Source organism: Vanessa atalanta, chromosome 25 (genome assembly GCF_905147765.1).
Source record: "Vanessa atalanta chromosome 25, ilVanAtal1.2, whole genome shotgun sequence".
Classification (NCBI taxonomy): Eukaryota; Metazoa; Arthropoda; class Insecta; order Lepidoptera; family Nymphalidae; genus Vanessa; species Vanessa atalanta.
This window is the reverse complement of record NC_061895.1, coordinates 759,826-787,384: the sequence shown is the minus strand read 5'-3', so window position 1 is coordinate 787,384 and position 27,559 is coordinate 759,826. Positions and strand designations below refer to the sequence as shown.

At 33.1% G+C, this 27,559-nt stretch overlaps 1 protein-coding gene and 2 non-coding genes across 5 annotated transcripts in view; 1 reads left to right on the top strand and 2 right to left on the bottom strand.

Annotated features, from left to right (window-relative positions):
• LOC125073828 (talin-1-like) overlaps positions 1 to 27,559 on the bottom strand; it is a 53,198-nt gene that overhangs the window by 13,244 nt on the left and 12,395 nt on the right. Inside the window, exons 11-65 of one of the 3 annotated variants that reach the window (XM_047684927.1) lie at positions 27,331 to 27,416; positions 26,910 to 26,995; positions 25,688 to 25,787; positions 25,122 to 25,199; positions 24,179 to 24,297; positions 23,642 to 23,758; positions 23,004 to 23,126; positions 22,529 to 22,643; positions 22,365 to 22,442; positions 22,017 to 22,138; positions 21,797 to 21,910; positions 21,257 to 21,418; positions 20,880 to 21,093; positions 20,573 to 20,715; positions 20,010 to 20,118; positions 19,736 to 19,813; positions 19,520 to 19,641; positions 19,349 to 19,441; positions 19,110 to 19,268; positions 18,821 to 19,034; positions 18,430 to 18,572; positions 18,067 to 18,172; positions 17,762 to 17,839; positions 17,513 to 17,634; positions 17,347 to 17,439; positions 16,971 to 17,129; positions 16,665 to 16,878; positions 16,360 to 16,511; positions 16,122 to 16,230; positions 15,595 to 15,672; positions 15,079 to 15,194; positions 14,266 to 14,358; positions 13,973 to 14,131; positions 13,443 to 13,653; positions 12,794 to 12,924; positions 11,314 to 11,419; positions 10,682 to 10,759; positions 10,126 to 10,247; positions 9,237 to 9,329; positions 8,674 to 8,832; positions 8,377 to 8,590; positions 8,086 to 8,159; positions 7,754 to 7,891; positions 7,157 to 7,282; positions 6,862 to 6,981; positions 6,609 to 6,698; positions 6,193 to 6,312; positions 6,008 to 6,126; positions 4,293 to 4,431; positions 3,418 to 3,569; positions 2,745 to 2,874; positions 2,064 to 2,212; positions 1,401 to 1,563; positions 350 to 442; positions 188 to 262 (exon numbers count right to left, since the gene is read on the bottom strand). In XM_047684927.1, coding sequence (XP_047540883.1) covers positions 188 to 262; positions 350 to 442; positions 1,401 to 1,563; positions 2,064 to 2,212; positions 2,745 to 2,874; positions 3,418 to 3,569; positions 4,293 to 4,431; positions 6,008 to 6,126; positions 6,193 to 6,312; positions 6,609 to 6,698; positions 6,862 to 6,981; positions 7,157 to 7,282; positions 7,754 to 7,891; positions 8,086 to 8,159; positions 8,377 to 8,590; positions 8,674 to 8,832; positions 9,237 to 9,329; positions 10,126 to 10,247; positions 10,682 to 10,759; positions 11,314 to 11,419; positions 12,794 to 12,924; positions 13,443 to 13,653; positions 13,973 to 14,131; positions 14,266 to 14,358; positions 15,079 to 15,194; positions 15,595 to 15,672; positions 16,122 to 16,230; positions 16,360 to 16,511; positions 16,665 to 16,878; positions 16,971 to 17,129; positions 17,347 to 17,439; positions 17,513 to 17,634; positions 17,762 to 17,839; positions 18,067 to 18,172; positions 18,430 to 18,572; positions 18,821 to 19,034; positions 19,110 to 19,268; positions 19,349 to 19,441; positions 19,520 to 19,641; positions 19,736 to 19,813; positions 20,010 to 20,118; positions 20,573 to 20,715; positions 20,880 to 21,093; positions 21,257 to 21,418; positions 21,797 to 21,910; positions 22,017 to 22,138; positions 22,365 to 22,442; positions 22,529 to 22,643; positions 23,004 to 23,126; positions 23,642 to 23,758; positions 24,179 to 24,297; positions 25,122 to 25,199; positions 25,688 to 25,787; positions 26,910 to 26,995; positions 27,331 to 27,416 — 6,856 coding nt within the window. The remainder of the gene's footprint in view (positions 1 to 187; positions 263 to 349; positions 443 to 1,400; positions 1,564 to 2,063; positions 2,213 to 2,744; positions 2,875 to 3,417; positions 3,570 to 4,292; positions 4,432 to 6,007; positions 6,127 to 6,192; positions 6,313 to 6,608; positions 6,699 to 6,861; positions 6,982 to 7,156; positions 7,283 to 7,753; positions 7,892 to 8,085; positions 8,160 to 8,376; positions 8,591 to 8,673; positions 8,833 to 9,236; positions 9,330 to 10,125; positions 10,248 to 10,681; positions 10,760 to 11,313; positions 11,420 to 12,793; positions 12,925 to 13,442; positions 13,654 to 13,972; positions 14,132 to 14,265; positions 14,359 to 15,078; positions 15,195 to 15,594; positions 15,673 to 16,121; positions 16,231 to 16,359; positions 16,512 to 16,664; positions 16,879 to 16,970; positions 17,130 to 17,346; positions 17,440 to 17,512; positions 17,635 to 17,761; positions 17,840 to 18,066; positions 18,173 to 18,429; positions 18,573 to 18,820; positions 19,035 to 19,109; positions 19,269 to 19,348; positions 19,442 to 19,519; positions 19,642 to 19,735; positions 19,814 to 20,009; positions 20,119 to 20,572; positions 20,716 to 20,879; positions 21,094 to 21,256; positions 21,419 to 21,796; positions 21,911 to 22,016; positions 22,139 to 22,364; positions 22,443 to 22,528; positions 22,644 to 23,003; positions 23,127 to 23,641; positions 23,759 to 24,178; positions 24,298 to 25,121; positions 25,200 to 25,687; positions 25,788 to 26,909; positions 26,996 to 27,330; positions 27,417 to 27,559) is intronic. The other 2 variants (XM_047684928.1, XM_047684929.1) reach the window with 2 other exon arrangements.
• On the top strand, positions 5,122 to 5,193 carry Trnap-agg. The gene has a single exon. It is a non-coding gene; the product is annotated as a tRNA-Pro (tRNA).
• Trnar-ccu lies at positions 10,304 to 10,376 on the bottom strand. The gene has a single exon. It is a non-coding gene; the product is annotated as a tRNA-Arg (tRNA).

Below are 27,559 nucleotides of genomic sequence, written 5' to 3'. Positions count from 1 at the left end.
AGACTTTTTACACAGAAGCTTATATACATATAAGAAATAAGCATTTATCCACCCAAATGTAAACTGAATAAAAAGCTTGTAAAACTACGTTTTTTTAAAGCTGGGGCCCAACTTTGCCGCCCCGGGCCTCTGATAGGCATTTGCACATTTGTCCTTAGAGATTAATGTATATCGTAAAGTAACTTACTAGATTGTTTAAGGAATCATTTAGTAAGCTGCATGCCTCTAACAGTCTTCTTCTTGATTCAGGGTGTTTTGGAGTCTAAAAAGGAAGCATTTTGGATGAGAATGAATATGTCAAAATTGAAAACAATATTCTCTTTGAAGGCTTTTCTCAATCTTCACTTACATGACAAACTGATTCTGATGTCTTCAGAAGCTTATACGTAGCGATACTCATTTCCTGTGCGGCTTCCTCGATTCTTTTATTTTGAACTGGGTCCTTAACAAAAAGATACATAGAAATATTCAGTTTTTTAAATAAGAAATGTTTTATGTTTTTGTTTCATTTTATATTGGTAGTTGTTTTTGAAAACTTGATTTCTAATTTCCTTTATTTAATTTTTAGCAAGGCAATTGTCACCGCTCCTATTGTCATTGTAAGAAATTTAAGCCATTGTTTGGTGGAGACAACCATGGTATCTAAAATGTAATGTCTCTTGTGCGTGTATTCGTGGTGGTAGGGCAATCCCGTCTGGGTAGGTACCACTCACCTACTTCCTTATTGACTTCCTACTTGGTTTTGAAGGGTGAGTGAGCCTTTGTAACTAAAGGCACATGGGACAAAACATCTTAGCTCCCAAGGTTGGTACTGTATGAGCGGTTGCGATCACTTACCATCAAGTGCCCGTTGCCTGTCCGTCTATCATATATTTAAAAAAATCGCTCCTCATTTAGACCAGCGCACAACACGAGGTTTACATTCACGAGATAAGTTCAAAATTACTTAGTAGTAATTTTTATTAAATTAGTAGTAGTATTTAACCGAATTTCAATCACAATTTTTAGTTAAGTATTATGAGTTCGGAGATGGCCCAGTGGTTAGAACGCGTGCATCTTAACCGATGATTTCGGGTTCAAACCCAGGCAGGCACCACTGAATTTTCATGTGCTTAATTTGTGTTTATAATTCATCTCGTGCACTGCGGTGAAGGAAAACATCGTGAGGAAACCTGCATGTGTCTAATTTCAACGAAATTCTGCCACATGTCTATTCTGCCAACCCGCATTGGAGCAGCGTGATGGAATATGCTCCAAACCTTCTCCTCAAAGGGAGAGGAGGCCTTTAGCCCAGCGGTGGGAAAATTTACAGACTGCTAATGCATGAGTTCTAATCACTTGGCTATTTCGGCACCCTAATATATATATGAGTAATAAAATATTCATTAATTATGTCATACTTGATTTTTAAGTCCTCTAGCTATACTCGATAAATGTGATGCCGCTTCCGAAGTAATGTGAAGGCTTCGAGCGAGTGACTCAGGTTTACCCAAACTGAGCATTATAGTCCCAGTCATAGAGTTCAATTTCTGAATTTGTTGATTTAATTTGTTCTTCAATTCTCTGAAACAAAATTGTTTGAATATTATTTGTAACTAGCTTTCAAGAATATGATTGATTATAGTTTGGTTTTTAGCTGTTGATAGTTTTAGATGATAGTTTTCGACAAAATAAAACAACTGTCAATATTTTTGAAACATATACAATCAAAGATAGTAGGAAACATATTGACTACCTTGTTAATATAGCAGCTAGTTGATTAGACAATCAATCCTAAAGGTCAATAAAGTCAGTATGTAATATCAACAGCTGTGTAACAGCAGGATGTAGTATCTTGACACGTCCATTACACACAATACCGTCTCATCAGATTATGAAATTTGATATATAGGGAGGCCATTTTACACACAAACTTTTGTCCTGTGTTTTTATCTAGTCTCTTGAGAATGGCCACTGATAACAGACTCATCATCAACAAAGTCTGCAACTTCATACACAAAGTCCAGACAACGGATGAAAGGAACTTCGTATGAATATTTGCAATCGAATCTCTTGTTACTTACCTTTCATCACCAAGTACTGTTTCTGTGTTTGATGCAAGTAAGCTCTTTATATCACTATCGTTTACGATGTTTAGTTTTTCGTTCACGGCATTGGGAGTATCATTGTCTGCGTGTTTTGAAGATTCTTCTTGCGCGTAGCTTTCTAGTTCCTAGAAAACAAATTCGATTTTTGTAACATTTTCTGTATTATTTTTAAGATATTATTGCTAGTATTCTTTTTCGAACTCTTGTTCTATAACCAAATTTATGATTTCCAGAATATAGCACTTGATACACTGATATCAAATGTAAACTACTTTTTTCATAAAAATATCAAATAATCCGGCTTATTATTTTACCATTTTAATACTACTTACAGAGTGAAAATTCATTTGTTTTCGTAAAAAGTATAAAAACATAAAGTAATAGATTTAAATGTAACGGGGTTAGGCTGATTCTTTTTTCTCTAATTGAGGATAAGGTTTTCGAACTTTTTTTGAATACACATGTGGCGGATTCACATCCGACACTGTTTTCACGATGTTTTCATTCACCGAGCACGTGATGCATTATTTAACTCAAATTAAGGACATGAAAAAATTGAGGTGGTTGCACGAGTGGATTCGAATCCACATTATCAATTAAGATCCACGTGACCTAACCACTGAGCTATCAGCTCATGAGAATACTTCAAATTAGTACCTTTAATATCTTCTCTGTGATTTCAGATACTTCTCCGTCGTTTACATCCTGCCACGTCACAACTCGTCGATTCTTTTCCGTTATTTGCATCTTTAATGCATCTAACAATCTATCGAGGTGTTCTTTTAACCTTAAAATAATAAACGCCGAACTAATTAATGTCTGATTTTGTCTTTTTTATGGGTATAGTTTGTTTTTTTAAATTATTGTTATATTTGTTATTAGAGTTTACTTGGTGGTAGGACTTTGTGTAAGCCCGTCTGGGTTAGTGGCACCCATTCATCAGGTATTCTGCCGACACAGTTATTATTGTTGTTTTCTGGTTTAAAGGGTGAGTGATCCAGTGAAAACTACAAACATAAGGGTCATAATATCTTAGGCTAGTGGCGCATTGGCGGTTTAAGGAATGGTTAATATTTCTGACAGCGCCAGTGCCTACGGGCGGTGGTAACCACTTTACATCAAGTGGGCCACTCGCCACTCCGTCTTCCATAAAAATATCATAGACATATATCATGTGCCTTTGGTGTATCTTTATATTTTTATTACCAGGCAGCAACTTAAGATACTCTAGATATTAAACATTGGAATAACTTTAAAATACCAATATAAATACGGTTTCAGAATATAACCTTCGAAAATGGTTTAATAGATATCGATAAAGGTTTCTTACTTGCTATTTCTGTCATTGGTTTGGTTCAGACATTTCATTTGTGTCGCGTAACGTGCTAAAGCCTTCGGTAGTTTGTTTTCATTGCCCGCTGCGATTACGGTCGCTAATGCTGATTGAGCGGCTTGTATTGACTGCCTATTGTTACGCGCTACCTTCAAGTTAAAAAAACAAAAAATATTACTGCAAATGTCCCACTGGTGCTGTCCCATCCCCTCTTTAGAGGAGAATAAGTAAAGTAACAACCTTAAAATATCCCACTGTAAGGCTAAGGCCTCCTCTCTCTTTGCGGAGAAGGTTTGGAGCTTATTATTCCACGCTGTTCCCATGTGAGTTGAATACTCATGTGGTAGATTTAATTTTAATTAGACACATAATTTCCTCACGAAGTTTTCCTTCGCCGGCAAGTACGAGATGTATTATAAACACAAATTAAGCACACGAAAAGTGGTGGTGGTGGTCAGTAGTGCTTTCCTGGTTTTGAGCCTGCAATCGTGAGTTATCTCAGCCATCGAGAAGAATGTTTTGTTGGTAACATTTTGCACCATGCATGCATTTTTCCTACGATGCAGGTTTCATCTATGATATTTTTTTTTCAACACCAAGAACGTAAGGAATTATAGACACACAATAAGCGTATGAAAAGTCATTAGTATTGGACCTAGGTTTGCATCTTAACCACTAACTATGTCTTAGTTTCTCTGTCTGTCTGAGTGTCTGTTGCTCTCAAGGCCACCTTAGCAAACCCAATTTAATTATTTTTAGTATTAAGGAAGCTTGAACTAGAAGGAACGACATAAACTATTTTTTTATGTAATTTCAATCCCTAAAACGCGAGTGAAATTAAATATAAATACGGAAAATTTAAATAAACTTACATTTTGATTTTCCAATTTCGAAATACCTTCATTAGCTTTTACTATGACTTCAATCTTCTTCTCGACGTCTTCAAGATTTCTAAGACTTTCTTCTAGAGTAGCACTTTCAGCGTTAGAGATGCTGCTCTTAGCTGCAAAACTATTATTAGACATAAATTAGTTTGAACGCATTTTCTAACATAAAATTCGTACTCAAGATAAACTTGTTTTACAAACTTTGTCATTGCTTTCTCTTATATTAAATTTGATAAATATTATTATATATATCATGGTCAATCCTTGTCATAATTTAAAACAGGAAGATATGTCAATTCGTAGAAAAATTAATCATTTCAAAATTATATAATTCAAAAAAATCAAAATCAAAATATACTTTATTCAAGTAGGCTTTTACAAGCACTTTTGAATCGCCATTTAAGAAACCGAGATTTTACCGAGAAGAACCGGCAAGAAACTCAGTAATCACTCTTTTTCAATATCTAAAAATACAGTCATGTTAGTTAAATACAATTATACCTATATGTATGTTATGTCTCCTGCCTGGAAGTCATCAAGCATTAACTCCACGCTTTTTTATCATCAATATACTCTTGTATCGAATAATATGTCTTCTTTACCAATGCATTTTTTACAATTGACTTGAATCTATGAAACGGCAAAGTCAAAAATGTCTGCGGAACTTTATTATAGAAGCGGATACCTTGCCCCAAGAATTATTTGTGTACTCGCAAATAAACTATTGGTTTAAAAGCTTTTCATGTAATAAGTGGAAGGAAAATAAATAGGAGCTATAATATACTAACTGATTAATTCGGGTTCTATGCCGAGTGGCTCGTTGGTCTAGGGGTATGATTTTCGCTTAGGGTGCGAGAGGTCCCGGGTTCAAATCCCGGACGAGCCCAATTCCTTCTATTTTGTTTTGTAATGTCAGGAAAGGCTTATTAAATTTTATTTTGATTATTTTAAATTCACTTCAGTTTATATGAATTTTCATATAGAACAATTATTAATTTAGCTATGCATCAACAAACATACAGACTATATGTGATGTTTCTCTAAGGCCTTGGGCTAATTAGAAGAATCGATAGGACCAATTATTTGAAGAACAGTTCGTATGTATAACATCGCCACAGAAAATCATTTCCACTTCATAGAAAAAATATACCAAGTTTCGCCTCATACTTCATTATGTATTTTCTAACCACAAGGCTATGACTATTCCTAATGTAATGAATGCATGTAATTTCACTAAAAATGTAATTAATATTTGACAATGTTATGCATGCAAAAATATTAAAGATCTTGGCAGAAATTGTGATGTATACATAGTGTTAAAATTAGGAATAAGCATATACTTGTTATTAACGTTACCCAATTTTATAATTCGTTTGTATGTTAAAGGATATTACAAAATTAATGATTTTTTGGGCTATTCAAATCTTGGGCATAAAAATCGCATCCGAACTATTTCAATGTAAAAAATAACAATTTAGTTATTGAAATTTACAATTGTTAAATTTGAGATGACAAAGAAAAAAGAAAAAATACTCGTTGAATTTCTATCGCCGGTTCTTCTCAGGTCCGTGGTGCTTATTTCAGTACCGGTGGTACATTTTTAACAATTAACAGGCGAGTTTAATCCTTCTATATTTCTTGAAAAATTTGATTTTGACTTTAAAATATCAAGTAAAATATCAAGATTAATCACAACAAACCTTAATAGATTACATTTTTCTTCAATGACATTAAGTTTATTCTTGACGTTTTGTCTTGTGTTTTCATCATCAATTTTGGGTAATGCTTCATTTATTGCTTGCACCTGATCATCGCAGTCCTAAAACAGTAAATTAGAATAAAATTCTTGAATAAAAAACTTTGAAATTATTTAAAAGAAAATTACCTTAGCGAATTGGTCAATTTGAAGCACGTCGTCAAACATGTTTCCTTCTGTATTTGAATTTTGTGGATTCATTAGTTTCGAAGCGTGTTCTCTTATTTTCTGGCATTTATTATTTATTTCCTGTAATTAAAAATCGTCTTAGTAAATTAATATAACTGAATTGAAATGAATAACCTCAGCATCATCATGCAATTCAGTTTTTTTATACCATATTTCTAGGCGGACTGGCAAATGGACCAACTGATGATAAACGATCACTCCTAACCAGAGACATTGGTACTTTAAGACACATAAATTATTTCTTATACCATCAATCCACCTTGGCTATTAAGATGTTATTTATGACCCTTGTGCTTGATATACTGGCTCACTTTCTTCCATGGTTAGTTATAAAAGGCTTAAAATTTGATTATTACCTTTATAGCTTCTTTTTCGTGTTCTTGTTTGATTCCTTTTGTTGTGTCATGTAAATCGTCTACTGCGGATGTGACGTCATCGACGAACTCCTAAATAAGAGAAGTTGAATTATTTTTATCAGAATAAAATAAGTTTGGCCATTATAAAGCGATATTCTCTCTAATTTAGCAAATATCGCTTAAAGGTGCATTTGTTTCTCATAGAAGCAGCTTCAATCATTGTCTTATAAAAATAATTAAATTCATAACTAACCGTTAAATCGACTATATTGCTTATTTCGCCATCTTTCTGGCGGGATTGAATACATATTAATTGAAGGTTCAAAATGGCATTTTCTAACTGCAATGCTCTTTCTTTCTTCTCCCTCGAACTCTGGAAATTGACCATAATAATAATCTGATATATCACTACAGTTAAATTCTCTTACGTTATGAGTTTCAGTGGCATCTGTAATAGGTGTTTGCGGATTTAAATTAGAGGTAGTGACTTCTGTTTTGCGTTTAGCATCCTTTGTAATTATTTCATGTTCTGGTAAAAAAATACTTACAAACGGTGTATCGCGACACTTCGCATTGGCCATATCAAGTTTGTTAATAGCATCAGCTAATTTATTCGCAATATCTGCGAATCTTTTCCGCTCATCAGCTGTGTATTTAATACACTCGGATTTAGTCTGAAAACGACATTGAAGAATTAATCCCTATTCATAAATTCCTAATACTTTTTAATCATATATGTCAAGAATGCATGGCAACATACACAAGGCTTGTTAGGTTTTTAAAAAATATGATAACAATTTCACTTTTTTTATTTCATATAAGACGGTACTCTGGAAAATTAAGCACCAAATATTAAATGGCCACATACGTCGAATATAAATAAACGTACTGTAAGAAACTTTAACGTGTCTTATGCGCAACCACAGTTAGCAAACGGTGGGCGATAAGATGTGATATCCCTTATTCTAATTTCATCGGTTTGATAACATGAGATAGGCTTTAATATTTGAGGTGGCAACCCATGCTGATCACTTAGCATTTTTTATAATAAATACTTCATAATTATTGGAAAAACCTGAACATATCGTCAAAACAGTTGGTTCATGTTAGAAAACAATTTTGAACAAAAATAAAAACTTGAGCACCTTCGCAGACTCCATTATCTTGCTGGCTAACTGCCTCAGAGGCGTGTCTTCGATGACTATCGGATTCTGTTTATTTTCTCCTTTAGTATGTTTGTATATATCTTCTAATAGCATATCAATGTTTTTCATGTTGTTTTCCTGACGAATATAAGTATTTATTTTGATGGCTTATGTTATTCATAGTGCACTAATGTTCAAGAAATTTTTAAGCTTATTTCTATGTTCTTAATTAAAATCATGAATTTCAATTTAAGCTGTTTGAACCGAAACCAAATAATCAATTATAATTTTGCTTTTGTTTTTGTGTCTTCGATAATATATATTATACTTACGGTTTTCGGAGCTGTTTTATTTTTATGGTCGTACATTGTTTGCTGTTGTGGTATTTCTAAAGCTTCATTAAAATCTGAAATATTTTTTAATAATTATTAAAAACAAAAACATTTTGATTTATATTTTAAAATACATAAACATAGCAAAAATGTTCATATATAGATAAAAAATATGATATGAGTGAATAGCTTCAGTATTATTTTCGCAATTTTTTACAAAAAGTGGCAACCACACCATAAAAAAATCAACGTTATCAAAGACTTTTTCAATAAATCTATCTAAAACTGTACCAGTATTATCTTGACATGTCTCTTTGAGTACATCCAGTTCATTCCTTAATAAATCCAAGTCTCTGGTGAGTTGTTCTCCTATTTGTTTAGTCTTCGGATTATGGATCAATGGCATCCAGATTTTTGCCAAGTCTTGAGCCATGTCTGATAGTGTATCAGCTGAAGATACTAACGCTGATTGGCAATTGCTGTCGCTGATGGATGGTGATGTTACCTAAGAGTTTTATTTTATTATTTTGTAGTCGAAACAGTATTGACAATTAGTAAATTACAAAATACTCAATATAGGTCTTTAACCTGTGCTGTGCTGAGAAGTGTCTGCGCAGAGTCAGCAACTCTGGCTCCTGATATATCCAGATTTTCACCCTCATCTCCACCAATGCTTTCAGCGAGACGTGACACGCGAGACAGCATCAGCGATGTCCTCTCACAAGCAGATCGTGATATATCTAGAATCTATCATTAAATTACGTTAAAATTATTAAACCTAGGTTTTCGAGATTTTATTAACTCGATTATTTTGACGTAACATAACTTTAAGGTGACATACTCGTGCCTTAATTTTTATACAAGAAATATGCACTATTTTACATCCCGTAACTTTTACTATGTTTGTGTTAAATTCAGAATATTTTTTACTAACTGGTCGCTGTAAATATTATGGTTACTTAACGCTTAACAAGAAATGTACAACAAATGATCGTTTCTTAAGAACAATTGAGGTGATAAAGCCCTAATTCTGCAATCATTATAAATGAATTGTTTGGCAAGTGATATTTTCCTAAAATTTCTGGTATAATTAATTATTATCAAATTATGTGATGACAAAACTCCGAATAAAATAAAAATAAAATACGTACTTTCTTTTCTTTATTCGGATACGAGCGTGGACTAACGATGAAATGTATTGTTCCGGACGATTGAGCGTATTTGGTAGCAGCCTGGTTGAGTTCCTGTAAATAAAGTACATTAGAGTCAGCATTAGGGATTGATCAATGTGGTTCTCTGGAACACAGGGGCATATCATATTAATATTATGCTAATATAAATGAGAGACCTGAGTTGTAACTCTTCTGTACCATTCCATCACCATAATAATTGGTTTTTATATCCAAGAGACAGGACCACGTCTGCCGTGGTTAGTTATACCCTGTACAAGATAGCTTGATCTTTTTGACAGATATAAATTTTTCTGATCGACATAACTTTGCAATGACGAACATATTATTTTCTTAATTTAATGATTTTAAAAATTGTAAAAATATTTAAAAAATACATATAATACAAAAGTTACTAAATGTTTCAAGCGTTATCCGAAAATTTTAAGATTTTTTCCATTATAAACCTTTAAAGTAAAATTTAAATAGGAACACTGAAAATAATAGACGGTTGTACAATGTTACATCGGTCAGACGGTAGGGACGCGAATAAAAGACAGCAACTGCTACAAATATCAATTACAAAAATCCTTATTAAAGATCATTGTTAAATTATTGTTAGTGGCTGAGGTTTCTTTAGCTGGTATAACTCTTTTTAGAAAAATAAATTAAAAAAATAATTAAATTCTAATTTGAATTACGCATTCCATCGTTCCATCGACTATTATATATGTTATATTTTCTCTTTCTCATTACTAGTCTGTCTGTCTAAAGAGCGTAGAGGGTATAGCATTATTTAAAAGTGGGCTAGAGTGTACAACCCTGAGTGTGTGTCAAATTTTAGAAGGCTTTTATTAAAAACAATACTAACCTCTAAATTATTATGCTCAACGCTAGAGCAGATCTCCTGACTTGCGCTGCACAGACCTTTAGCTTCTTTAAATAATATTTCACGGGAGTTATCGTCCATATTGCCCTGGAGGCTGATAGTTTCTGGGAAAATATAACAAAAAAATTAGACGATTATGCTTAAAAAATAAATGTTGAACTACCCCTGGTGGGACTCGAACCCACAATCCCCGGCTTAGGAGGCCGATGCCTTATCCATTAGGCCACAGGGGCTGATGACGATACAACGTATACTTTGTATGGTTATTGTAGTTACTTTTTTATATATCAAAATAAAGAATCATTAATGCAAATATGCTATGACAAACACTTTTTCTATTCACACGTTCTCAGCGTTGACAGTCTATCTAAGCACATAAATAATTTAAGAATTCAAATTAAATAATGGTTAAGTTGTCTTCTCTGTTTTGACTACTTTTATGATACTTGTGCATATTCGGATAATATCGATTTTAATCCGAGTACATATTTATCGTTAAAACGAAAACGTGTAACGCATTTGTGTCGTTTCTACCAACCTTGAACAATATCTGGTGTTAGGTTCGATATAATATTTATCGTTTGTTTTGCATTCTCGTAGTCCGGATTCTCACGATCTGTAAGATAGATATTAATTCAGTAATTAATATTATTAATTGGTCTTAAAAACACTATCAGCGTATTCATAAATTATCGAGTGAAAGCTTGAAGATATTGAACAAGAGCGATTTATTTAGTCCTACTATTTAATTTTACGATAAATTGTAAAAATGAAGGCGGGACGCCTTTATTCTTTATTATTTATCCGTAGTAAGGATGTGACGAGTTAACCTTATTCTTTTTTTAGATGTAATAGGTATGCAGACCAGCGATTAATCACCTGATGTTAAGTGGGCTCCACCGCCCATAGACATCTGTGTTGTTAGAAATAATCACCATCCCTTAGTTCGGCAATGCGTCACCATCCTTGGGATCTAAGAACTTATGTTGTTTCTGTAGCTACACTGGCTTTCTCACCCTTCAAACCGGAACGGCAATACCGAGTATTGCCGTTTTTAAAATGTTCGTTGTTACGTTTTTACAGAGCCAATCTATGGGCTAAGTTAATATTCCCGACGGTCATAATTTTGTTTATAAATTTTCTCTCTAATTAAATATTTTAACAACATACCTAACATAGCTTGCAAAAGAAGAGCAACAGCTTCGTTGAGTTGAGCTAACTTCTGTGAGAGCTGCAAACGTTTTTCTAGTACAGGTTTATCAGCTGTTGCCATGTTCTGAAAGTTGATAATGTGGATTTATTATATTAAAAATTATATATGGCTTAGTAGCTAACGTGTACGTCCTGTGAGGAGGTCGGACCCAGTAGTTTTAAAAAAAACGTTTACAATTAAACTGAATATTGAAATTACACTAAATACATCTACATCGTGTACACACTTATAAATTAGAAACTAACGCTGTCTGTCTGTTGTTTATGAAAAAGTCAGTGCCAAACCATTGAACCAAATTTACTGAAATTTGGCTTGCAAATTTGAACTCCAAGGAAAGACGAAAACAACCGTAGGCGACGATTAGTTACCGTAGTCTACCATATAAATACAAGAGTAATTTATTATTATTAATGGTATAATAGAATTTAAATTCAAAAAGTCCAATATAATCTTATTGGATTCATAGTGTTTAGATACATACAGGTATTTAGTTCAGGATCTCATTTCAGCTCATAATCATATTGTCAGTACAACGGTAAAGGTTAAGGCGCCAAAATGATACTGTTGGAAAATGAGGTTTAAAGTTAAGCTAATAAGCCTCATTTCTCAAAAAAACCATTCAGCACAGTTAAGTCTTAAATCTCCTTTCGTACGCTTTACTCTTTCTTCTTTTGCAATGACGTTATAATTGCTGCACTGCGTGATTAAACGTAACTGTTCTAATCCTATGGGTCATAGCTTGAGATTTAGAAAGATTTCTAAAATCATATGTTTCGATCCTGAGATGAGTGCATTTGTTTGGACAAACAACAATGCTTTAGCATAAAATATCAGTATAGACAGTGCGTAATAAAGAGAAACCAAGTAAATGCAAGAATGTTTGCCTCTATTACGTAAATCCTTTTTTATTCTCGCTGGAAAAACGCGTTACGCGCTTCCCCCACATGATGCCGATATCCACCGGGGCGGTCAACGGAATACCCACTAAAAAACCAGCGGTACCCTCTTCGCCCTTTCGGCGGGCACCACGGGATCGCTTACGCATGCTACGCTACTATCACGTAGATCCTAGTTTAACTTTAGAAGTTAATTTTGTAGTAGAATATTACAATTATTTTTTAAATCAATTTAAAGTTTTATTTGAAAAATTCCTTTAAGATAAAGAAGTTTTGCGATTACATAAAAAAAAAAAAACTTTTTTTTTTATTTTTAACGAAGGCATTATCTCTCTGAACGACTTAATATTTATATTGCAATATTTGTTTGCGTGTATTTGCATTCAGCCCTAAAGCTACGAGCAAATTTGTTCTGAGATATTCTCATAGCTTCCCATTGAAAGCATCACACATCTGTTGCTCAGAGCTACTGCCGGTCTTCTAGCTCTAGAATATGAAAGTTTAAGTTAACATAATTAAATTCAATTAGACTGCATCTTACCTTGTTTCCTGTTTGTAAGGCTCGTTGTTCATACATTTTATCTTCTGAAAACAATTTCTCAGCTTCTTTGATTTTGTTCTTCGCTTCAGATAAATCGCTAAGCTGATATGGTTTCGATTCTTCTAAATCTTCTATGATATTAAAATTATTGTTATTTTATATTTAGAATAGATGAAACTCACCAGAGAGTTTTCATGAGCATATTTTTTGTTTATTTTTCATTCTATGAAAACATCGTAAGAAAACCTCCATGAATTGGTTGAAGTTCTCCTCAAAAAGAATAGGATCTTCAGTCGAACTGAACATTTAGGGATTGGTACTTAACGATATTTTACTTTTCATGGGCTATGAAACTTATGAATACTTTGATGCAAATCAAAGTGCATTTAAATTAAAATATTTATACAAGTTAAGTCAATTATAACTCGCTGGTTGTTCTAAAGGCTATGTTAAAAACAGCAGAGATTTTGGTTTAAAATCTTAGGCTGAGTAAATTTCATTGGGTTTTCTGTGACAAATTCGCAATAAAATTGTGTAGTTAGGAAGTTGGACAATACACTTTCGAAGGATATTATCGGCTGCATAGCTAGTCTTTGTTTGACTGTTATAGGATGTGCAAATTTAGATGATGTTGCTGATTTTGGCATACCGGTTTCCTGACAAGCTGCTCTCAACTTGTCTAGTGTATTTTGAACTATGTTGAGATTCTGATCAAGTTGATCCCCAATTGGACGATGCTTTGGTGTTTGCACGAGAGGTTTCCAAGTTTTCTTTAGATCTTCAGCCAGTCTTGAGGCCTGGTCGACCGATGATAGTAATGCCGCTTGGCAGTGTTCATCGCTGATATTTGGTGATGTTATCTGAAAATAAATTGAATAAACCAACTTGTTCGCTAGTAGGGCAGCAAGTTTATAGGGCAGATATCGACTACACAAAGCACTGCACTGAATCCAGGGATGTGGAATGATAAATCTATTGGTTTTCTCTGTTACCTATTAATCAGTGTTAGCTTGGAGTTTGAAAGCTGACACTAATTACATTCATGTGACACCGAAAACATCAGAAATTAGCATTATTATACATAACAATATTTTCTTAAATCATATGGAATATCGATATCTGTCATTTATATTGTAGAAAGTTTATTAGAGCTTATAACGGAGCTAGATACTAAAATACCTCAGCAATTTTCAGCAGCATCTGTGCAGAATCAACAACGTTCACTCCAGCTTTGTCAAGTTTCTCGCCGTCGTCACCATCAACACCCTCGGCTAGTTGATACACATTTGACAACAACAAAGACATCTGTTCCACTGCGTCTCTGGATAAATCTAGAATCTGTTGAATGATCGATGCGGTTTCAAGGTGCCTTCATAAGATTTCAAGTTATTGTGTAGCGGTTGCTACATTATATCTAATCAGGTTAAATCAATGATTTTATAGGAAGTTAAGAGTCATCTTTATTATCTTACCTGGTTTTCTTTCCTTTGATTATTGCGTGGGTTAAAAACATATGACAATTTACTAACGGAGTTAGCAAATTTAGATGCTGATTGTTTTAATTCCTAAAAAACAAAACGAAAGGATTAAGAAACAGTACAGCTTTATATGGTATAGGTAGGCTAACGTGCAAATGGGTTACATGAAGTGGCCATCACTGTCCATCGATTCGAATTTGGAAACAATGATGTTACGTCCCTTGTGTCTGTACAATAGTAAGTTTTTAATATTTGACGGAATGAAATTTGATAAGTGGATGGTACCTACCCAGACAACACGATGAAACCGACTACAAAATACAACCATGAAGTTCTGGAAAGCTATAAGCGTCATTGACTAGTAATTAAATATTTTTGAAGGATATTCGCGTTTGCATCAAGATAGTGTGTTTCGGAGTCGGTTTTTAATATTTTACGACCATGAACTATTTTTACGCTAAATAAAACCAAAAGTATTAAAATGTAAATGACAACCGAATAGATTATAAACTCATGGTAGCCTAAACTTCACGTTAATGTATTTTAAGAACGAATATACAAACAAAGAGTTTGTTATAGCAAAATGCTTTAAAATTGTTCATTCATTTGTTATGATAAAAATATTGTTCTTCTGTCGTTGTCTTTAATCTGAACAGTGATTGGTCCGTGGCAGCTGATGACGCAAAAGGCGACCAATGAAAGTTTGAATTAAAACCAAACAATAATGAACTATGTCTTTGAACAGCTTCCGAAACTATAAGCAAATTATACGAGAAAATTTATCCAATGATGTCAAGTTTTACTTACCTGTGGATTATCAACATTATCGCAAATCTCACTAGTTGTGTCAACAATAGATTTGAGATTATCCGTTATGTTCTTCCAAGATTTGTCATCCAGGCTACTATGAAGGGGCTTTACATCTATGGAACAAAACACATTTTTAAAAACTTGATTTTGGATTATACATGTGCTTGGTGTCTAAAATGCATGTACATGTGATTCAATCAAAATATGTTGATTGAATTCCTGTCTGCTTCGTATTGAAACAGTCCTTATGGAGCTTACTCCATCAGAAGTAAGCTCCAGCTCATCATTAAGAGAAATGGCCTTTGCCCAACAGTGAGACATTAACAATCTATTACTTTATTTTATTTTGTCATCGCGCGTATTGTACTTTTACAAATTTATATTTACATAAATACAGCAAGCTTTCCAAAATAACGTTAATAAACGTTAGGCGTATACCATATCGAAAAGATTTTTTAAACGAAGTCGACCAAAAAATAAACTGTTTACAACAAGAATTTTACATTTACATACCTTTTATAATATCAGGAGTGAGACTTGTAATGGTGTTGATTGCTCTTATAGCTTCATCGTAGTCAGGTCTTTCACGGTCTAGGCAACGGATATAATTAGTAAAAGGATAATTAATGAATTGATAATAAACAATAACATAAACGACATTTACAAAAGATTAAAAGAGAAAAGTTCAACAGTGGGCTGTTTGAATTTGGTTATTTAACTGTCAAAATACGGGCTAGCATGATTGCAACTGCTTTTATCAGTGAGTTATGTTTTATGTATTTAAGGTTCTTCTCTGCTTTTTAAATGACTTCAAAAAACAAGGAGATTATCGATTCGATTGTACTTTTATTGTTTCTTACTTCCGAAGTCCGTCATTTATCAACCGATTTGGAAAATATTTTTTTCTATTTGGAAGGACATAATTTCCGTTCCATTGCAATTTGAAGAAAAAACACAATATTTATCGTATTTTTGCTTTATATATATATTTTCAAATATCAAATGTTTTGAATTTTGTAAGCTCTTTTGTCCTATTTTACCTGAAGTAGCTTGAAGCAGAGTTGCGATAGCAGCATTCAACTTCGCTAGCTTTTGAGATATTAAATTATTAGTTGCTAGAATGTTATTCTTCTTAATATCGTTTTCATGCTGAAAGTTTGAAGACAGAACCTTAGTTTCACATAGAATAAACTTATACAAGTTATGTAACAATTATAAACTAAAGTTAATTTCACATGAAGTTCTTACAAAAGTATCAAAAATAAATTATTTAATTACCATTTTATTTAATGGTAGATCTGCATTTTTAATTTCTCTCGCTGAGTCCACCATAGCTGATTTGGCAGCTTTTAATGTTCTGGTAAATTGGATTCGAGTCTTGTCTTCGTTGTCTCTTGATTCATCCTCAGTAACATCACCTTCATCTTTTTGTAATAAAATATAGTTACTTTATTAATCTTTATCATCATTAATCGGCCTTTTATTAGAAATTTTAAAAGTTTCATATGCATAAATACAAAATTCAATGTTCCATAAAAATATTTGTTATACGCATTATTGGTAGCTATCAAACAATGTCTTACCATTGACAACTTGACAGGCTTTTCTCAGTTTATCTAAAGCTTTATTTAATTCATTTAGACCATGATTTAGCAGCTCTTCAGATTTGTGATATGTAGGTGCTTGGATTAAAGGCTTCCACGATTGTTCCATAGTTCTTGCACGATCAGAAAGACGGTCCATCGCTGATAGTAATACTGCTTGACAACGAGCGTCATGTATACTTGGTGCTGTTATCTATAAGATTTAATTGGTATATAATTTACGAAATTATTTTAAACAAATTAAAGTTGTGTTTGATATGTTTTTAGAGATATAGTTGGAATTACCTCAGCAGTCTTTAGCAATTGCTGTGCAGCATCAACGACTTGCACTCCAGCTGTGTCTAGTATGGTGCCTTCATCTCCACCAACACTGTTTGCGAGCTCATCTACTTTGACCAGCAGCTGAGAAGCTTGATCGACAGCAGATCTCGATAAGTTTAAAACCTACGAAAAATAAGAACCAAGCTTACTATGATAATTTAATACAAAGTTACCTATACCATAATTAAGTTAAGAGTAAATGAGTCTGTTCACCATGAAATTGGCACTGAGATACGCAGGCTAAGTCAAGGTCTAATTTATTTTTAATAAAAATTCATTTTTCGTACTTTACAAATTTACGCGTTTCTTCGTAGAAGGTATATTCAATATGTACACTTACATCGTCTTTTTTCTTTGCATTACGACATGGATTGAAAATGAATGTTAATTTTCCAGAAGAATTTGCAATTTTGGATGCGGCCTCATTCAGCTCCTGAAGAATTTAAAACAATAAGTATCACTTTGTTTTTTACCATATAAACTTCCATCTAAACAATTCGACTTACTCCAATATTATAGTCTTCAGCGCTACCGCAAATTCCTCGTGTTGCTTCAAGCATATCTTTCAAATTTTCTGTTATTTCTTGCCAGGAATTATCATCAACATTGCCGTGTAGTGCTTTTGTATCTAGAATAGATAATTTTATATACAATCGTGATAACTCTGTTTGGATATATTTATTTATACTATTTAAAAACTAAGTGTGGATATTATAAATGCTTTTAAAAAAATATATTTATTTCATAATGATTACCATTGATGATGTGTGGAGTAAGCTGACAAATTGTATTAACGGCTGTTCCTGCTGTACGGTAATCAGGATTGTCTGCATCTATAAAGTAAGCGAGTTATTTTGTAACATTTGAATTCAGTACATTTACCTAATAAATTATATGATAGCTATATTGTACATTTTACTCCAATTAAAAAGTCTATTGATTAGAGAGTCTATTGAGTTATTCTTTATATGCTTTACAATGACCATTGATGTGATGATTATATTATTTCCTTGAGTTTTTGAATCATTCCCCTTTTGAATTGGTTGAATCTTAAACTTACCAGAAGTCGCTTGGACTAAGGAGGCAATAGCAGCATTCAACTGCGCCATCTTTTCAGATAAAAGACGTCGTGCATTAGGATTTCTTACTGAGGGACTTTTGTTTGCCTATTTAAAAAGTAAATAAAAATATTTTGTTAGATATGTTTTTAACATATCAATGCGAAATAGCAAATTTAAAAGTCACAAGACTTCTATAAAACACGTTTTTGATTACTATTTAAGCGCTGTTCGTTTTTAAATATTATTTGATATTTTTGAAAATTTCATTGTACGACTTGAGATTTCAAGCGCCAAATTTAAAATACAAATGCAAGAGTTTTGCTTCTTTAACTATACTGAGTTATATGTGCTAAATAGCTTACCAATGGTGTTTTTAATATTTCCTGCATTTCTTTATCCGCATCCATCAAAGCAGTCTTAGCTGCTGATGTTGGAACGATGAATTTAAGTCGTTCTTTTTGCTCTTCCTCGGAGTCCCAAACCTTAGGAACGTCATAATCTTGCCCTAGAATTATATCAATTTTAATGTGGTGTATCATTTTATTCAGCGTAACATAAAAATGTAAAGTTATTGTTGGCAAAATTTTGAACTGGTATAATTTTATTAATTTGAGCGATATCAAAACTTACAGTTGTCTTAATTTATTGTTGCTTTTTAAGATTTATGTAGTATTATAAAAAACACAGTTGTTTAAGCATTTAATCGATTTGAAATTACTTATAAAATATTCTTTGTATCAGAATTTGTCTCACCTTCATAAGCTTGACAAGTTTCTTTTAATTTGTCAAGAGATAAATTTACTTGTTTGAGACCCTGGGTAATTAGTTCTCCAGATTGACGATGTTCAGGAGATTGGATTATAGGCTTCCAAGATTGTTCCAAATTTCTAGCACGATCGGAAAGACGATCTATTGCCGATAGTAATACTGCTTGACAGCGAGCGTCATCCATACTTGGTGCTGTTATCTAGCAGATTTAAAAATAAACATTAAACTTAATAATTATTAGGCGGTTTTCCTAAATCATATAAGACATTGTTACCTCTGCAGTCTTCAGTAATTGTTGTGCAGCATCAACTACTTGTACTCCAGCTGTATCTAGTGTGGTACCCTCATCTCCACCAACTCTCTTTGCAAGTTGATCCACATTGGCTAGTAAGTGAGAAGTTTGATCCACAGCAGATCTCGACAGTTGTAGAACCTATTACGCATTAGTCGAACTTTACGTATTTTTATAATTCGTACATCTACTAATTGTGGTCATAAGAATTGTATACTTACATCATCTTCTTTTCTTGCATTACGCCGAGGATTAAATATGAAGGTTAATTTACCAGAAGAATTTGCAATTTTGGATGCAGCCTCATTCAATTCCTAAAGAAATTCAATTATAAAGGTCAATTTCCTATTTACTTCTTTTTCCTATCAAGTGAAATGTTTAAATTTACTTACCCCAATATTACAGTCTTCAGCGCTACCACAAAGACCACGTATTGCTTCAAGCATATCTTTCAGATTTTCTGTTATTTCTGGCCAGGAATTGTCGTCGATATTACCGTGTAATGCTTTTGTTTCTAAAATTGATTTAATTATGTTTAGAAGTATATTTCAATAATTAAAATTAAATTGTAAGCCATTATTAACTTTACTATATGATATGCTTATTACCATTGATGATGTTTGGAGTAAGATGACAAATAGCATTGATTGCTGTTCCTGCAGTATCATAGTCAGGTCTTCTTGCATCTGTTGAGTAATCACATTTATTTGTTATATCATTTTAATTCAATTTACTTGTTATTTCATATTTTAGACCTTACACCTTGCACCATTTATGGTGTTTCTAATTCTAAAATATATGTTAAGGATATATACACTAACTTATTTTAATTTGTTAATCATTGTGATTCTTTTGCTTTTAAATTCCATCTTTTAATCTTACCAGAAGTAGCCTGAAGTAGAGATGCGATTGCTGCATTCAACTGTGCCATTTTTTCAGATAAGAGGCGTCGGGCATCAGGGTTTTTAGTTTTCGTTGTATCACTGGGTTCCTGTAAGAAACATATTTAGTATAAGTTGCAACAGTGATTAAAATTTTACACATCGACCGTTAAGGTAATATAGTAATGCAACATAAATTTGCAAAACGTGCGCTATTTTTTTTTTAGCATTAGCATTAGCAGCCTGTAAATTTTTCCCACTGCTGGGCTAAAGGCCTCCTCTCCCTTTGAGGAGAAGGTTTGGAGCATATTACACCACGCTGCTCCAATGCGGGTTGGCGGAATACACATGTGGCAGAATTTCGTTGTTATTTTAACCAAATTGAAAAGTTTGAAAAATCCTCCGTTAATTTTTTAACTGTAAATGCTAAGAGAACATTCTCTCGCGATGAGAATTAATGTTGAATCTTTAAAAATTATAATTATCTTGTTGCAATGAGTTGTTGCGGAATACGTGAATATATTTTATTAATATTAATTTTTATTAATTTAATTTTAAGCTTACTGTTAGCATTTCGATCATCTCCTTTAATTCTTTATTTGCATCATCCAAACCATTTTTAGCTGCAGATGACGTCACAACGAATTGTAGTCGTTGATTTTGTTGTAGCTCTGATTCATCAGCGTCAGGTACATCATTGTTTTTCACTAAAACGAAATAATTGAGTCATTTTCTTAATTTGGATGTAATTGAAACATTTGCAACTTTTAATGCTATAAGTTCATAAATCATTGCCTGATTTATACTTACTACTTCTAAATGAGGCGTTTAGTTATAAAAATAGTTTAAATATTTAAATAAAATTAATTACCATTTAAGTTAGCATAAGCACCCTTCAGTTTATCTAGAGCCTTAGCAAGATCGAAAACTCGATCAGCTAATTGTTTAGCAAAACCGTGCCTGCCTGGCTTATCCACTAATGGTTTGTACGTTACGGCTAGATTCTGAGCTGATGATGAAAGATTCTCGGCTGCTGCTGTTAAAGCACTTTGGCAGTGAGGCTCGTGGATTGTAGGCGCAGTAAGCTATATGTTGAAAATAATGGTATGTGATTATTTGTAACTATTTCTTTTTTTGATTATAAAAAAATAACAATATGTGATTATTTTTATCTTTTATCTAATTTGTATAGTGATCAATTCTAAAAGATTTATTTCAATTAAAAAATATTCCAATATTTAAACAAACCTTGGCACATGCTAAGAGACCTTGAGTAGCATCAGCGCATTTCACTCCTGCAGCATCTAAATTCTCTGAAGGAGGATCGTTAGATTCTAGATTATTCAACTCATCAGCCTCCATGAGAAGCAGGGACACTTTCTCTCCGACTTCCTTAGCTATTGCCAAAATCTAAATCATGGTAAAAATGACATTACATTTATATTAAAAAACATGTTATTAAAAAATCTATACATATAATAAAATTGGAGTTTTTGTTTGTAATATTAAAATAACCGCATTTAACTAAATGCACATGTATGTTTACACGGTACATATAAAAGTAACATTTTTAAATTTTTTTGTCTGTCTGTCTGTCTGTATGTCTGTTTGTTCCGGCTAATTTCTGGAACGGCTGGACCGATTTTGACGGGACTTTCACTGGAAGAAAAGTGACGTAATAAGGAGTAACTTAGGTTACAAAATTTTTTTTTTGTGAAATTCAAACGCGCACACAGTCACGTGCACAGCTAGTATATTATAAATTCATTGTGATTTTACGTCATTTACCTGGTTTTCAGGGTCCATAGTGCCATTAGAATCTACCGTATGATCTGGTCGTTTAAATGTAAAAATAAGTTTTTTGGACACATCTGCGTAATTGTTACCCACATCATGCATTTTCTATAAACAAAAATATTTTTAAATTATAATGTCTTTAAAATAATAAAAACAAATGAGGTCGTGAAAACTTATTTAGCACTAAAAAACCGTAAAATAATATACGTACATTAACGTCATTTGATCCAGTAAGCATGCACATATTTCGTGCACCATCTAGCAGTTGTATTATTTGACCTCTGAGTTTTTTATTTGTACTTTCATTTCCAACAGACAAAAGAGATTTAGAATCTGCAATTTAATTAGTAATTTTAACTTTATTAGAAATTAAAACCTCCTTACAAGACTTTGGTGGCAGTTGCCATATGTAATTCGCAAAAGTTAAAAACATAAAGAGATATTAGAGAATACGTGATGATACCAATCACTCAACATATAAGAATTGTATGATATAATTCAATGATACATCAAACATATAGTCAAGCTGTACTTGTTGATAAGACTGAATATCGTGCACCTTCGACGAAGTCCGGTACTAGCTCATGGATTGTTTTCATAGAATTCACAGCCATTTCATAGTCAATTTTTTTCGGATCTGTAATAAATACATGCATATTTAAATTATCTCGGTTGTATATCATAGTCTTAGTTTGCCTTGTAATATTGTTATAAATATCTCACCAGCATGAGCGTTAAGAAGCAATGCTATAGCTGCATTTAATTTGCCCATTTTGTCAACAGTTTTAAGTTCCAATCTTTTCTGTTCTTCATCGGTGAGTGGAGGACCATTGTATTCCTAAAAAAGTTTGATTATTGTGTGTGAAATATAAGTTGATTGAATTTAATTATAGTTTCAATCTCTTATGTACAGCCTTTATTCTTATTTAACTATATATATGATGACGACCTCCGTGGTCGAGTAGTGTGTATACCGGTTTTCATGGGTACGCCACTCCGGGTTCGATTCCCGGCCGAGTCGATGTAGAAAAAGTTGATTAGTTTTCTATGTTGTCTTGGTTCTGCGTGTTTGCGGTACCGTCGTTACTTCTGATTTTCCATAACACAAGTGCTTTAGCTACTTACATTGGGATCAGAGTAATGTATGTGATGTTGTCCAATATTATATATATCTATTTGTTGTATCAAATAAACTAACCTCATCTAATTCAACTTTAGCATGTTCAACAGCTTGACATGCGTTATCAGCAGCAGTTATAAAGGAGGCACGTCGAAGAGAGGCTTCAGTCTTCTCGTCTAAGATGAAACTATTTCGGGAACGCTATCAAATATATAATACATTTTAGCAATTTTTTTTGGTATAACAAAGAAATTAAGTATTTTTTTATACACATAATAATTTATAATTTCTTTATCTTTGGCTTTAATCGCTGTTTTCTTTTTTCCAAGATACGAGAGAATTTTTGTTTTCAATGTTAAGAACTCTCAATACAGAAAAAATTCGAAGTATTCCCATGCTTAAAGAGTTATCTCAAAGATACATCTATTCTTGACTAGATTGCGTTCATACACCTTCCTTTTTTTGTTTGTATAAAGTATGTTATGGAGTTTATTGATGTTTATTTAATGCTTCATAATCATGAATTTTATTCTACATCAGCAAATTTTCTTAGGATATTTATATTTTACTAAAGACGACGATTATTATTATTAAAATCAAAAATTTAGAGCTGCTTACTCCGATTGTTCTATTAAGATTTTTGTATTCGAACCATCTCGCTTTTTCTTGCTTATGCGTAGTAATTGTTTAATATATTGTCTACAATAATATCTTACCCTGAGCAATTGACTGCGTCTTTTACTTTTTGGATCCAAAGAGAAGAACATCTGTGTAGATAAATCTGCAATTTTTCTTGCAGTATCTTGAGCCGTCATTAGATTGTCTGGATCGCTCTACAATTAAATACATTATGTATTTTATTGATTTAGATTATATTGTTTTTCAAGAAAATAAAAACATTACTTTGGGATGACTTTATAAGATTTTACATATCCAAAAGTTTGGATGGATGTAAGTTTGTTGATCACACACCAACGGCAGAACAGATCTGAATAAAATTTGGCACAGAGATAGACTATAGTTTGAAATAGCACATAGGCTACTTTTGATCCTGGAAAAATGTATCTAACACTCAAGTGTTTTCACACATATATAACACACATGTACATTTTCCTAGCCTTGGACAGAAAGCAGTTATTTTATAAAATGAAATGAAATTTCGTAGTTTATATATTCAATACGATAAGTCATAAACCTCCTATTAGTTTCAGAAGTTTTCATAAAATATATACGGATAAAAGTTATAAACTTACAAGGTCACTTTTCATCGTCGTGGAGACCAAAGTATTGATATATGCACATAGTTCGTCTAATTCTTCTAGAAGTTTCTTTGACTGGTCTCCTTTTAAGTTGGCTGCTGTTTCATTTGCACCTGAAAATTTTATTTTGCTGGTAACTTTAATTTAACTATCGTTGGTTTGTCTTTTACATTCAGCTAATTAGAAGCTTCAATGGCTTCAACGGATGGATTTTGGGATACAAATTCCATTTCTTTGGGGTGACTAGTAAGCTTTTACTAGAAGTTAAACTTTTACTTCTAGTAAAAGTTTAACATTGAAAATAAAACATAACATAACATAAACATAAGCAGCCCGTAAATGTCCCACTGCTGGGATAAAGGCCTCCTCTCCCTTTGAGAAGGTTTGGAGCATATTCCACCACGCTGCTCCAATGCGGGTTGGCGGAATACACATGTGGCTGAATTTAGTTGAAATTAGACACATGCAGGTTTCCTCACGATGTTTTCCTTCACCGCCGAGCACGAGATGAATTATAAACACAAATTAAGCACATGAAATTTCAGTGGTGCCTGCCTGGGTTTGAACCCGAAATCATCGGTTAAGATGCACGCGTTCTAACCACTGAGCCATCTCGGCTCTTTCTAACCACTGGGCCATCTCGGCTCTTTCTAACCACTGGGCCATCTCGGCTCTTATTGAAAATAAAAATAAAGAATATTTATTCTTAAAGGTTAGATATCATTATTTAACAGTGAGGTTGTCAATGATAATATTATAAATTCGAAGAAAGTATTTCTGGCCGTGTATTTTTTATCTCTTCACGACTGAACTGATTCAATTATGGTCTATGATGAAATCAGACATAGAGGCGGTCAGTATTTATAAAAGACCAAGAAAACTCGCCCAAAAATAGAGATTTATGTTAATACAAATAAAAAGACACGAAATAAGTTACCTTTTAATATGCCCGGTAAGTTTTCCTTGAAGCCGTTTACGATGTTTCTAACTTCCGCGATGTTGTCCTTGGTGGGATCTATCAAATGAAAGTTTGTTACGATTTTCTTTATAAACTTTGTCTGGCGGTTGGTTAAAAGAAAGAGAAAAATCAGTGTTTAACTAAGAAGATAACATTGACAAACTAATAATCCCTTAAATAACGTTCATAGAAAAATCTGTGTTGTAAATCTTGTTCAATATTTAGAATTATAAATAAATTAGCATTTTTTTGCAAGGCCATCTAGGTAGGTAGCACCTACTCATCAGATATTCTACCGTCAAACAGGATTGGAGGAATGGTTAATATTTCTTACGACGTCATTGTCTATGGGCAGTGGTGACCACTAACCATTAGTGGTTCGAACACCATTTGCTCGTCCGCCTACTTATAGCATAAAAAAGCGAAAATTAATATTTATCCAATCATCAAAAAGTAGCTTAAGATTGAAATTATTCTACTATGAGGTGTAACAAAAACTGAAATCTATAGCTTCAGCTAGTTAATTAGATTTCAAAATATGTTACCTGAGAGCAGAACGACAGTCCTGACCGACTCAGAGTTAAGTCGATTGAGTTTCTTATCAAAATCATGAACTTTACTATTCGACCTCTTGAGTTCACCTCTCTGAAAAAGTAAATTTGTTTTATTAATTAGCTTAATATCTCCATCAATAACGATAGATAATGTAAGACATTTCTTAGACCGTTGTCGTGTGTTTTGTGTCATTAATTTAAACTGGGTACTGGGTATGTCATAGCTTAGGTCTACCTAATTTGATACAAGGCACAAAGCCAATGAAATTCTTGATGCAAGTATAGAAATCTTATAATTATATTATTTTTCTATAGATGTGTGTGTTGTGTAACGGGTAGCTTTGTTTGTATATTAATAATCGTCCATTTTCGAGTTTCGAGTCGTTAAAGTAGTTCTATATACGTCATACAACTTCGGTACTAGCGAAACGGTTTTTACAGAAACACTTTTAAATTACGCACCGTAGACTAAGTAAGAGCCGAGATGGCCCAGTGGTTAGAACGCGTGCATCTTAACCGATGATTTCGGGTTCAAACCCAGGCAGGCACCACTGAAATTTCATGTGCTTAATTTGTGTTTATAATTCATCTCGTGCTCGGCGGTGAAGGAAAACATCGTGAGGAAACCTGCATGTGTCTAATTTCAACGAAATTCTGCCACATGTGTATTCCGCCAACCCGCATTGGAGCAGCGTGGTGGAATATGCTCAAACCTTCTCCTCAAAGGGAGAGGAGGCCTTTATCCCAGCAGTGGGACATTTACGGGCTGCTAATGACTAAGTAAGCAGACTTTCTTGAATATAATATAGTAACCATTTAATTCGCACATAGATACCTAACTCTAATATCGCTTTTTCAATTATCTGCGTGATGAATGAACTATATGTCCTATATCAGTCAGGGATAACAATATGACTTGCTGTTAAATCTTTTAGAATGTGCTCGAAACTATTGAATATACTTAAGGTCCAAGAGTTTTAACTGCTGATATAATTTCAAAATCGAAATCAAAATATACTTTATCCAAGTAGGCTTTTACAAGCACTTTTGAATCGTCATTTAACAAACTATATTAAGTGAAGCTACTACCGGTTAACCCAAGAAGGATTTCTTCACTTTGCAGAGTCGGAAACGTGGCGTTATACAATGATTATCACTGATTCTATCAAAGTGATCAAGTTAGTGTGAATATACATAATACAAATATACGTACCATTGCTTGCTGGCTTCTGTCTCCTTGTCTGGATGTTATAACCTCATGCACTGTCACTATTTTAGTTCCCATTTGTGACTGTTGTCCTGAAATACAAGCACGCAATTTTTTTTTTGTTTTTTTAATTTTATATAACTTCGCAGACAGGCAATTGGCCCTCCTGATGGTAAGTAGTCATCCAAACACATTGGCAATGTAAAAATTAGTTCCCATCGTTGGTGGCACCTTGGCAATGTAAGGAAATGTTAACTCAAGGCATTAAATAAACTTCGAAAACAAATTCGCCGAGTTTCTTCCACCAGTTTTTTTTTTTGTAGTTTTGTATAATAATTTACAATAAGTAAGTGTAAGTGATTCTTATATTAAATAACGAGATTTTAATTCGAATTCTAAATAATAAAGATATAAAAACCATTATTACCTTGATCAACGGATATTATTTGACTCGGACCGATAAGCGAGTGTGTTTGTACTTTAGATGCGACCACATTTTGTGTCAAAGTTCCTCTGAAAAATAAAGAAATTTATTTTAATACTTAATACGTCATTAATATGACGACTTCGCTCCCATCAAAGTATTCGAGAAATAAAAAGAAATAAAGGAAGGTGATCGTCGTTACTTTTTATACGAACAAACATAAAGTTCAAAT